This window comes from Salmo salar, chromosome 10 (assembly GCF_965601325.2).
Source record: "Salmo salar chromosome 10, fSalSal1, whole genome shotgun sequence".
Lineage (NCBI taxonomy): Eukaryota > Metazoa > Chordata > Actinopteri > Salmoniformes > Salmonidae > Salmo > Salmo salar.
The window spans coordinates 16001065-16013398 of record NC_138300.1 but is presented as its reverse complement, the minus strand read 5'-3'; the positions used below and the strand labels follow the sequence as shown (position 1 = coordinate 16013398).

The 12334-nt window shown below is 42.9% G+C and overlaps 2 protein-coding genes across 4 annotated transcripts in view; one reads left to right on the top strand and one right to left on the bottom strand.

The window, feature by feature from the left end:
- LOC106613589 (zinc transporter 7) overlaps positions 1-2463 on the top strand; it is a 28735-nt gene extending 26272 nt beyond the window's left edge. The window contains exons 9-11 of one of the 2 annotated variants that reach the window (XM_014216007.3): positions 1-91; positions 208-357; positions 1460-2463. In XM_014216007.3, the coding sequence (XP_014071482.1) occupies positions 1-91; positions 208-357; positions 1460-1507 (289 nt within the window). In that variant the 3' untranslated portion in view covers positions 1508-2463. The remainder of the gene's footprint in view (positions 92-207; positions 358-1459) is intronic. The other variant, XM_014216006.3, reaches the window with a different exon arrangement.
- A 1179-nt stretch (positions 2464-3642) lies between these two features.
- On the bottom strand, positions 3643-12248 carry dph5 (diphthamide biosynthesis 5). 2 transcript variants are annotated; one of them, XM_014216010.3, is made up of 7 exons: positions 11996-12248; positions 10979-11103; positions 8871-8979; positions 7322-7442; positions 5571-5610; positions 4229-4332; positions 3643-4131 (listed from the first exon to the last, which is right to left on the bottom strand). In XM_014216010.3, exons 1-7 carry the CDS (start codon positions 12035-12037, stop codon positions 3896-3898), a joined length of 777 nt encoding a protein of 258 aa, XP_014071485.1. In that variant the 5' UTR covers positions 12038-12248; the 3' UTR covers positions 3643-3895. The 2 variants fall into 2 exon arrangements, with proteins under 2 accessions (XP_014071485.1, XP_014071484.1); XM_014216009.3 differs by having other exon boundaries at positions 11563-12003.
- Between the last annotated feature and the right edge of the window lie 86 nt (positions 12249-12334).

The window sequence follows — 12334 nt, the reverse complement described above, 5'->3', positions numbered from 1 at the left end:
TGTAGTGCCTTTGCTGAGGGAGTCCATTGGGATTCTGATGCAGCGGACTCCGCCCTCTCTGGACAATGCCCTGCCAGAATGCTACCAGAGGGTAAGTGCTGCACAACCATGCCTCAACCATACCCTGATGTCAATGCTGAACATGTTAAATGTTTAACAAGAGGAAATGGTCATATACATCTAGGTGTGAACTGTGTGTGTTTGCAGGTGCAGCAGTTGCAGGGTGTGTACAATCTGCAGGAGCCTCACTTCTGGACCCTATGCACAGATGTCTACATTGGCACAGTCAAGCTGCTAATTGCACCTGACGCTGACAGCAAATGGATTCTAAGCCAAACGCACAACATTTTCACACAGGTAGGAGAGGAACCCATCCTTTTGTAGTCACACACGGCCATTCTCCTACAAATACACACACTGATTAGCCAGCAGCTGATGGGAAACCACAAAATCACTAGTAACATTGGAACATGTGTCATTTACTTATTATACAATGGGTGGGTCTAATCCTGAATAAGATTGGTTAAAAGCGCATTCCAGTTGTCTATTCCACAAGTTACCACCGGCTAAATCTATGATGCCTATATACTCTGTTCCATCTGACTGCGCAATCCACTGTCTCATCAGCCCAGCCAGGCAAATTATAAAACTTGATCTCCACTATAAAAACCATCTAGACATTCTCACATTTTTAAAACTAACATTTAGTTTTCAACAGCAGAGTTTTGTATAAACCTTGCTGTCTGACATTTGCAACATTGTTTCAATATTCGATCTTTGTCCCATAGTAATGAACATGTAGGGTTCGGAGTCGGGACGGGACCAGGCAGCGTTTCTCAGCCAGTCAAAATCATGAATCAGCTGGCATCATTTTTATGGATATATACAAAGAAATGTAAATTGAAAAAAGGTCAAACGAAACGAAGTGCAGCTAGTTTGCAGTGATTGTGATAGCTGTGTTGTTGGCTAGCTCCTCTGAACAACAGTGTCCTGACGAGAAACAGTGTCCTGACGAGAGAGCACATTTTCTATGCCAGGTGAAATCGCGCCTCATTAGCTCATTTGTTATGGATGTATCCAAATAAATGTCACTAGAAAACAGCTTATGCATATGCAAATATATTGGCACATCCTCCAAATATCGGCTTCGAGGGCATTATCACTTAAATAACCGCCAACTGGTCAGCAGACTAAATGAAGTCGCTCCTTGGTTTATTGGACAGACAATCGGTCTATTCAAGTCCAGGTGGAAGGTTTGAGAAACGGATGTAGCAGCCGAGTATTAAGAGCTCTGCCATTACCACTAGACCATCTTAACGTTATCGTTAGAATTACATTACACCTGTACTAGGTAACGTCAGGCCACAGAAATGTCAGATATTAAAGGAAAACATCTCCACTGTTGTCACAGGTGTTGACGCAAAACGTGACTGGTTTTCCCCATTGTACTTGTCCACAGGCTGGAGTACGGCAACTGTATGTCCAGATAGAAGTGGCAATGATGTAGGACTCGTTCCTCGTATCTCCCTGGGACCAAAGCCTCTGTGTGCTGCTGTGGGGTTTCCTCCCCACTCTTTCCCCCCCTAAACCCCGCATCTCTGGGTTTTAAAGTCCACATCACAAACCAAGGACCAAGACGGAAGCAGCTACAGGACAAGTACACTTTGACTCTTGAGAGGACACAAGAAAACGGGGGAAACCAAAACTTACCAATTATGATGTGACGTCTGCGGGGAAAACGAGAACTTTGCACACACCCACTTTCACCCATTCTACTGTTTAGGAAGTGTTCATCTTAATGTCAGAGACCCATTTTGCTTTTATCATTCCCCCCCCATTTTTAAGATGGGATTTTAATTAATTTGTAACTATTGTCTGCATTAAAGTACACTTCAATGGACATTCGTGTTAAGCCCTGCAACCATGTAAGATCCATAGATAGTCTATTTTTATACGTCCATATCAGTCACACACAATTAACATGGGGCATATTCCATTTGGCCATTTAGTTGCACTTTGCACACTTGAGCCATTCAACTGTCATTCTGGGTTTCTTAAGTGCCTTTTTCACCAAATCATGGATGATCTGGAAGTCATTCGTTCACCCTATGAGACTGGAATCATGTCCCTTAAGACCCAAAAAGGAATCAGATGACCAACATGGGTCATGTTATTCCAACCCTTTGGTTCCATCCTTGATTCAGCATCCCTTTGAGGGTTGTCATGGTATTTTTCCTAAGGGAATATTGTCATAATTCCCTGGACGGCACAGTGGCTTTATTTGAACCTTGAACAGCTGCGTACGACCTTGTCAAAGAGGATGGTTAAAACCTATGTAAGCCTAAAACCCATGATTTCATTGCCCTCATTGGTCTTACTTTAATGTAATGGGCCAAGTGTGCAGTTGGCCAGTTCCATTCTTATTTTGAAATGTAATAAATGATTTTACTGCATATAATTAAATTTCTCTCATTACTGGCGGAGGTTGAAATTGGATAGTAGTTTAACTTCACCTTGAGGAAAAGGTTTGGCACAGATTGCACATCAATGTTTATTCTTAATTTGCATTTGTTTGTTACAAGAATATTGGAGAGAAGAGGTGGTGTAAATTTTTTTTTTTTTTTTAAGTCTTTTGCTCAGTTTGAGCTGTCATCCATGATTTCTTATTTTTGACCAAATGTCAAACTGTTGCATATCAAGTAGGGCTCGACTATCTGTAGCACTGAAGCGCTACAGCTATTCAGCATTCACGGTAAACGCTGCATATTACGGCTCAATTGGAAATTACCTTTTTGTTTTACATTTCAAAAGCTCTGAACTTCAGCGATACGGATGAATCGAGCCCTTTATCTGGAGGAGGAAAGGGAGTTGCCTTATTCTTTCAAAATCTATCCAACTCAGGACAACAACATGGGAACTAGATGATGAATTCTAAGTGTCATTTTAAGCACATCGGTATTAATAAATCAGTGAAATATATGCTTTGGTCTATGTAAAGAAATATGTAAAAATTCTGGTTTCACAGACCCAGATAAAGATGGCGGTCCAGGTTGACTTTTTGGCAGTAGTGCTGCGCATATCAGAAGATTACGCTTCATTTTCCAAGAATTCAAAACATCAAATTACAGGACAGCTTATTTTTTTTTTTATCAAGACAGTAATCTGACTCAGTTATGTTCCTCCGTGACCTTTTTCTTCATTTCCTCTTCAATCATGGTAATAACATTTTGATGCCATAGCCAGCGAGCGTTAAGGTAATTTGGCAAACCCTGGTTGCAAGGCAATGGCGTGATTGAGCTAAAGCACGGGGGATGAGGGATTGCTGGGTCCGATACCGATTTTTAGGGAAGCAAAAGTAATGGATTACCTATAAAATGCATTTGGAAAGTATTCGAACCCGTTCCCTTTCACATTACAGCCTTATTCTGAAATAGATTAAATACATTTGTTCTTAATCTACACTCAATACCCCACAATGACAAAGCAAAAAATGAAATACCTTATTTACATGTTCAGACCCTCAATTGAGCTCGGGTGCATCCTGTTTCCACAACTTGAACATGATTTAGAAAGGCACACACAAGGTCCTACAGTTTACAGTGCATGTCAGAACAAAAACTTTTCAATGAAGGATGCAAACTCTTATTTGCTGAATGTTAAATACAATGTCTTTTAATGTATGGCTCATCAGGCTCGAATTTTCATGCTGATCAAATCCAGAGATATTTATATGCTTTAGAATGACAGTTCCGGTGGGAAATACCGGGTGACTTGAGGGAGAAGTTATTCTTGGGATGACACATGGTCCCTGTGTTAACTGTGTGGAACTTTGTGTGTGTGTGTGTGTACTAGGTCGTTTGGAGATCCTGAGAGTCATTGAGGCGCTGTGTGCGCATTAGGAGGTGTACGTTGAGCTGTCGGTCATTCGGAGGTCCTGCAGTGCATCGGGGGTGGCGGCTGACAAACGCAACATGTCTACCTCCAGCGGGTGCAGGTGGCCCGTCACGATCATGGAATGCAGCGGGCCGCCCAGGTCACATGACGCCAGTTGGCGGAGTGTCCCCGCGCGGATGACCTGGTCCTCTGCTCCCACCCTGGCCAGACCCACACATATGGTCTCCTCGCTGATGGCTAGATGAAGAGAGGGGCAATTAGTGGTTTTTCTTTCACATTGTCACGTCAAACTATTGTTTAATCAATCATTCAATTCAACATGATAGCAACTCACCTAGGTCATCTCCCCGCTCCCTCCGGTTTTGTACTATCTCCAGGAGCTGCTCAGCCGCCTGGCTTACAGTCATAAACCTGGGCGGTTCATAAATCTTACGGCCCCTTTACAAGAAAAAGAAACAAGGACGTTACTTATGGAGTAATGCTACACGTTACAATGGGTTCATACTGCCCAGACCTACAAGTGCTGTGGAGGAGACTTCTTCAGAATATAAAAGCTGAATCTAATAACCAGGTGTAGACAAAGCAAGCCCCTTTTGTTACCAGTAGAGCCATTCAAAAGGAAGGAGAAAAGGACATGCCATTATGCCAAGCATTCAGTACTGTGCTGAGTAGCTCAGACAGGGCTATTCTCAGCTCTTTCAGCACTTTGAAATCAAGCAGGTTTTTTTCTGGCAATGTTTCACTGTGGCTGTTCTGGTGCTAGATCAGAACTAAAATAAAGGTGGAGTCTCATGTAAATCTCCTACAGTCATAAAATGCTTACAAAGCAAGCCAGAGATCTATTTGATAACTAGGTTACTGGAAAGAAAACCTTCACAAATGTGTCTAAATTCCTTGGCCGGAGGGGGGGAAGACGGGGTATTTTTTTCCTTCGGCTAATACTGTATGGTATGAATCTCTCACTGCGCAAACATTTTAATATTGACCAAAATCATAGGGCATGTGTTTATTCCATTTCCTAGTAATAATATATATGCACCAGTAAACCTGGGAGAAATTAAGACTCTTTTCTGTCTTAAATGAAAACCATACTTTTCCCCCATACACAACCCTAACATGGCAGATTACTGAAGTCCATTTCAGCTTTTATAGATTCACATATAAAACAACTTCCGTGCAGGCTCCTGTTGGGAAAATAATTGCAGGACACCGCAAAGTGAACGAGGAGTTGACAACCTTCCTGCAAACCAATACATGATACAGTAACGCATTAGTGTAGCAGGAGATTAACTGGCGTCCAAAACAGACGTGTCTGTTGATTCTCAAGTGTGAGACAAAGACAACGTGTTTGGGACCGGTTGTATGTCATCTTTTTTGAAAACACATGCAGGAGATTAAAATATTAAATGTATTTCCCGAATCTGGCCCAATGAGACAACACTGACAACAGATTGTGTGTCCAAGTCAAACAACCCACTTTTTTTTTTTTTTTTTGACTCACTGGCCTGGCCCGTCTCCAGCTGCCAGTATAAATGTATGTTAAGTGAACGTCTGCAATAAACCTCAACTCTGCTCTGTTTCAGAGTCCTGCTGGATAGAAACTCCACTGACCAGATATAAATCAGACAGCCCACTCCCAGACAGTCCAGTGCAGGAGGGGGAAAGGAGAGACTTACCTCATGAGGTTTTCCATGGACTGCTCTTTGACTTTGATATCTGCGGACAAAAAAGGAGGGCTGTAGAGGTAATGAACCATTTCACAGATGTGGACAATTCCTTTTCCCCTCAAACTGGCCATGAACAACACATCTTGACAAATTACCCAAGGCCAGCTTGAGGAACTAAATATCCCTTTAAGTCTTCCATGGTCACCTTTAAGCCATTCCATTTTCAGGAAAATGTTACACTCCAGGAAAATTCAAAACCTCACCAGAATAATAATCATACATCATTTTGTTGAATAATATGAACGGTCAATAATCCTTACACAAAGACCATCAAAATCTTACCCAAACATTATCAAAAAAAAAAAAAAGATTAATCAGTATTAATCAAACAGGAACAATGGTCCTGCTAGTTTCATTACAGTGATGAGGCTTCCCTCTGTCATGTAGATGTATGGAGTGCATGTTGTCCGGGGAAGTCATGATAGATGACCCAATCAGAGTTGTGCGTGCGTCTGCTTTTGTTGTCTGCGCTCGTTCTTCATCCTTTTAGAATCGTGCCCTTTGCTTCACGGGTGTGGAGGTGACTTGGCTAATGCCAGGCTTTCCGATCCACTATTGAATAATGGGGTTCATATCGGTGAGCTCACAAGCGCGCACACCCTTCTGCAGCTGGGGCCGCACCTGGGGACACATAGGGAACTTAGCCCACAGAGACAATAAGGGTGTGACCCAAAACCGTCTCCGCTTCAACCAGTATCCATTACCTCGAATTATAGGGCTCTCCCATGTGAGGTTCATAGGGAACCGGGGGGGGGGGGGGCAACCCTCTGCGTCCAAACAAAAATCTCTTGCTCAAATAAACATAAATTATGAGCGTTCGGGCCATCTGCCTCTGCAGTCACAGCCGCCTTCCCATTACAGAAACCAACTCCCCAGTCTACTACTGTGACTGTGATTGAGGACTGTTTAATATGCACCCAGGGGATGACACGCACAGGAGGGAAAAGGCCTTGGAGTAGAAACAGTCATAATGAGGGCTTTGTTCGGTCCCAGCCTCCCAGAGATGAAAGTGTGTAGAACTGACTGGCTGGCGCACAGACACACTATATCCTCCCCTCCTTTCCCCCACCTGGAAGGCAGACCCAGCACCTTGACTGGAAGTAGGTCTGGAAGAATAAGAGCTCTGAGGGACTGTCTGGAGAATCACTCAGACACACGGATGTGACCTCCCATGTTTCCTCACCATGTGCTCAGGTGTGACCAGACCCAATGTTACTACGTAGCGTAAGCGGTCCATAATGTTTACAATGCGTTACGGTTACGGGCATACTGTATGTATGCTATTCTGTAGGGACGATACCAGTATCGCGATTCTCGTTAGTATAGCGGCAAAGAAAACAAAACACAAAGCGGATTTAACTTCTTGATGAAAACAGCCCTAATGTTGGGAACAAACATTATGTTGTCATCCAGAGTCACATGTATTTATTTCCCAAGCTACAGCACACAGTTTTTTTTACAAACAGCTGGTTTTTAAATGACCAAAGAGAGTTTTTACTGCTTCGTGTTTTAATTTTTGCCATGGGAAAAAATATTGGTGTCGTCTCAGCCCTACTATTCTGTACAGATTTTCCACTTTGTATTTTTTTTTTCAAGGTCCATATTAGGACAGTCACTTGACTCCTAATATGGTCACTGCATCACTGGATGTTTGTAGTGATTTGGTTGGTTACTATAAGAGATGAAACTGTAGGACTCACCAAGCAGACATAGTGTGTGCATCCCCAGGTCCCTGTTCTTCTTGATTTTATCATAGAAGCTTTCCGGTCTCCAGGTGTCTGTCCAGAACACAATGGACACCGTCTCTCCAAAGTTGTACAGCTGTCCAAAAGTAATGTACATAACGTGATTTAAGACTTGTCTTCCAATCAGGGTTTATTGAAAATATCTTTGGACAGCAGCATTGGGTGTGAATGGTCAGTTTCTCAAATAAATAGTTTGTAGTTCTGGTTTACTTGTCTGGCAATGTGTGGATGTCTGAATGCTCATCAATTGTGTGTGTGTGTGTGTGTGTGTGTGTGTGTGTGTGTGTGTGTGTGTGTGTGTGTGTGTAGAGCAAAATGATGTCTCGTGAGCAGGCCGTGATTGCTGCAGCAGACTGGATTGCACTAAGTGTCCCAAGGTGCTTCCTGTTATTCAGTGTGTGAAAAATCACATGGCACTCTGAGCCACGGCATGCTTGATACAGCACGGCGACCCAAAACATGCCCTGGGACCTAACTCACCCCTTCCCCCAATAAGCTAACAAGAGCACCGCAGTGCAAGACCAGTACACCGTTGACTTGAGCTAGACAAAACACTTTATGGCTGGTCTGAATGTATTTTCTAAAACATTTCTTACCATTTAAAAATCTGAGTTCGAGAGCGATTGTAATACCTCATTTTAGCCATCTATTTACATCTCATTTGAAACTAATGTCAAATTGATATGCTGAGGTTTGGCAAAACATGCTAATTCTCCACCCACATATTCCCAGTAATTTGAACTCGAGCTGGTCATTTTCTTTAAACAAAATTGGTAGTGCACCAGGGAAGACAATTAGAATGCACAACCAATTGAAAGGTAAATTATACAGGCACATACAGTATAGAATAGAGCACCCCTCCCCTGAAGGATATGGTGAAACACACTAGGTTGACAGGCAGGGAACACACAAAACCTTGATCCCTGCGATGGGCACGTCCTTCATTAGAATAGCAAAGCTGCCTCCTCTCCTGTCATTGCTCACTGGCAGTGGCTTTGAGTTGCCAGATCACTTCCAATTAGTGCGTCTGATGCACGCCCAAGGAGCGTCACTACCCACTAATGACAACCCTGGTGCGCTAACACTAACGTTAGCAACACAAATCCGCGAGGTACTGGAAAGAGACTACACTAGACGCCCCCCCCCCCCCCCCCCACATCAGAGGCAGGGTGGGACAGCTGGGGGGCCACATGCTCACAATGCTCCCCCTGACAGGTCAATGCAAGGGCCACATATTGGATGTCCTGGGCTGAGCTGTGTATTAAAGAGAGATTGGTGCTGCTCTGCCGTTTCAGTCCATAGACTCCGCATGGATATTCGTTCCCAATGGCAATTATGCTCTTTGATTGCCTTCATAGGACGTTGCTACAGAATGGTTAAGATGATGGGCCATAGAAGACCAGATGTTATAAGCTCTTTTTTTCTATTTTTTTTTAAGCAAAGTAGACGACGTTTCTGCTAATCTGTGTGTTTTAGTTTCCAATAGGTCTTCAAGTGGACGTACCTGGAGGCCGCAGCATCCAACTGCGTTCATGATAGAGGCGTTATGGATGACCCTGTACTGTATCCCAGCATTCACTGCTCTCAGGACCAAGTCACTGTGGGTGGTGGCGCTATAAGAAAAGATGCATCAAGTGTTAAGAACATGGCATGATGCTGCCTTTAGAAACCTGACAACAAAGTCCAAGCTTTGACCAAAAATGTCACATTGCTGCTCCATTTCCATTCCAAACCAACTGGCAATTTGCTACAGTAAGGATGGTTATGGTCAGTGAGACTCATTATTCGACTGCCTGATTTATTTATTTCAAAGGCCACACTTGGCCCCAAACCGAATCCTTGGTTTTAGATGTCATTAACTTTATTAAATCCCAACATTTCTTGGAGCAAATCGTGACCGTGATGGAGAGTGGAGAATTTGACTGAACCTCCCCTCCTCCTGGTCAGTGGTTTTGGATGGAAAAAGAGCAGAGCCAAACATTCTGCTTTTTTTTTTAACCTTTATTTAACTAGGCAAGTCAGTTAAGAACAAATTCTTATTTTCAATGACGGCCTAGGAACAGTGGCTTAACTGCCTGTTCAGGGGCAGAACGACAGATTTGTACCTTGCCAGCTCGGGGATTTGATCTTGCAACCTTTTGGTTACTAGTCCAACGCTCTAACTACTCGGCTACCTGCCGCCCACCATGACGTTGAGCACCATTAAAGTAGCTCTAGCAAATGGGAGCGCTGTACAATGAATCAGTGGCTCTTTCCAGAGACGTTGCAGTTCGGTCCAACTACTCCCTCCCCAGAACGTTTCCCCACCGGCTCAGAGAGCAAATGGCTGCAAAAAAAAAAACACTTTTCTTAATCGTGTGGTGCTCCGTTGAGCATCGATGTCACACCAAACCATGTTGTGAGATAGTATTTTTGTAGCAATTTCAATTAGTTCCGTTTCCATTTGTATGGCAAGCAAATGGAAACTGCAGATGATAGTCATTGCGGACTGAAGCATACCAAGGTCGTGAGACTTAAAATATTTTTGCGGCAAGGGATGTTGTTCAAATCATGACAAGCATCAACTTCCAGCAGGCTTTCAAATGGCAAAGAAGAAAAACAGTGTGATCGCCAAAGGAACATTCTCCACTGAAGGTTCAGGGTTCTCTTTAGTTATTGATTTATTAAAGCCATGTTTTGTAAATGTAATTTTTATTTTTAATGTAGCCTATCCTTTTGTTTACAACTCAAATAGAAAAAGGAAGGAGTGAGTGGTGTTGATGAGCGTTGTTTACAATAGTACTCCCGTAGCCCTATCTGATATGTCTTACTGACTTACTCATTCCTACTTGATGTGTGCCTCCCTCAGAGAAAAACTGAATGCAACGCTGTCATTTCAACCAGATATCAACCTGTTTGTAATGACGTTTTATCAACCAGATTTCAACCGGTTTGTGATGACGTTATTTTCCACCCTGCTTGTAACTATGTTATTGTACACACTCCCTCAAAACGTGTTGGTACTTTCATTTTCATGACATAACTTATTAAGGTGCGTGTACAGTATGTGTGATAACACCTCACTTGTTATATCACACTGTACATACATTAGAGCAACTTCATTAGAGCAGTGCAAACAGGGGAAGTGATATGCCGTGTGTGTGTTTGTCCCGGTCAGTGGAGGTTATCATGAACTTAACAGATGGAGATCTCTCCTTAGCGTGTCTGATAAATCACACACGCCCGTCATAATGCAAATAAATATATAGCTCATTCCAGTTATCAGAAGCATTTATAAAATAAAGGTCCCGCTGTGTCATGTGTTAGGACACTTTACGATGCGCTTACGACATTGTTATGATGCGTCATGAACGACACTTCATGTAAAGCGTTACCGATTTTGTATTGCCTACTGCCTGGGAGACGGAGGGGCTAGTGTAACATTCCTAGGCGCCTTACGATCTCCCAGAAGTCCTTCAATCCTATTAGAGCAGTGGTTAGCAAGTTTATCTACGGCCAGGGACTGCAATTCTATCGTTCACTGCAACATCATTTGAAACTAGCCTACCAGTAATAGTCATAACATAATGAACGACTTTTCAAACATGAAAAACAAGTACAGTAATCAATTACCCAAATGGATCTCCCACCACAAGAAATGCCACATCACTGACGTCAGCCCCTTTCAGGATCTCATCAGCCTCCTGTTCCACCATGTCTCTGTCGGCCAGTATCAGCTCCCGTCCATAGTACTCCTCCTAAGGTCATAGATCACACTTACTCACTACACATACTGCCTTTGAATTTGCTTTAAAAACGGTGGATGTACATTATCTGATGGCAATGATAAAACCTTGATCTCCATCCTGCCAGCTTGAGCTCTGTTTAATGAACGTACACTGTCTATAAACTTGTGACTTTTACTCAATTTTAAGAAAATGAGTAGGAAGTGTCAACGCCACACACTCTATACGATTTCCAGCCACTCATTGGTCATTTCAACTAATGCAACTTTAATGTCATGGAATACTCTGTATAATATCTTTAACTAGAAGCAAAGACAACATGCACTTCAAGAGGTATTGTACCCTGATGCAGTTGTATCACATGCTCTGGACTGCATCAGTGCCGACTTCGAAATGGGAGGGATTGTTGTAGCACAGACATGCACAATTTCACCACATGCATGCCATAGTGTTACATAATATTCAACCTACCAATGCATCTTTCCCAACTGTCAATATGGACGTGTAGGCTTCCAAGTAGACACGACTGCATTGCTTTACAATTTCTAGCCCCTTTACGGTGATGTCCTTTGCATCTCCCAACCCAAGCCCAATAAAGTACAGCATCGCAACGTAGAAATATCACACTTTTTATGAGTTAGTTATATTGGTGGCTAACACCCCACGTCATCACAACTGTCTTAATAGCAGACTAAGGCTAGCTAATTGCTAAACCTAGCAGAAAACAGACCGCTGCCGTTTTAAAATGTTCCGTTAGTTATGCCATAAAATATCTAAGCTGGTACCTAGAATACGCTTGCATTTATTATCAGATTCTCTCTTGAATACAAGCCGCTACTACAGTATAGAACTTGAATCCACTTGTCACTAAACGCACGTGTAAACACTATACGATTTCACATACGTCTTGACGCAAAATACTCTTGATTTTACGACACAGTTGCATGTCTTCCTGCAACGTGGGTCCGTTCCAGCCCGGTATTAGAACAGTGGGAGAGCACTTGTCGGTGGATCATCAGGTAGGCTACTTTCGGATTACTTATAAAGTTTGACTTTTTTCCATTTCCTTGTAACTTTAACGTTTTTACAAAGTAAAAGTGAAAAATGAATAAAATCCAAAAGTGATGGCATAGTTAATAAGTGCATGTTCCCGAGTGGCGCAGCGTTCTAAGGCACTGCCTCTCCAGTGCTAGAGGCGTCACTACAGACCCTGGCTGTATCACAACCGTCCGTGATCGGGAGT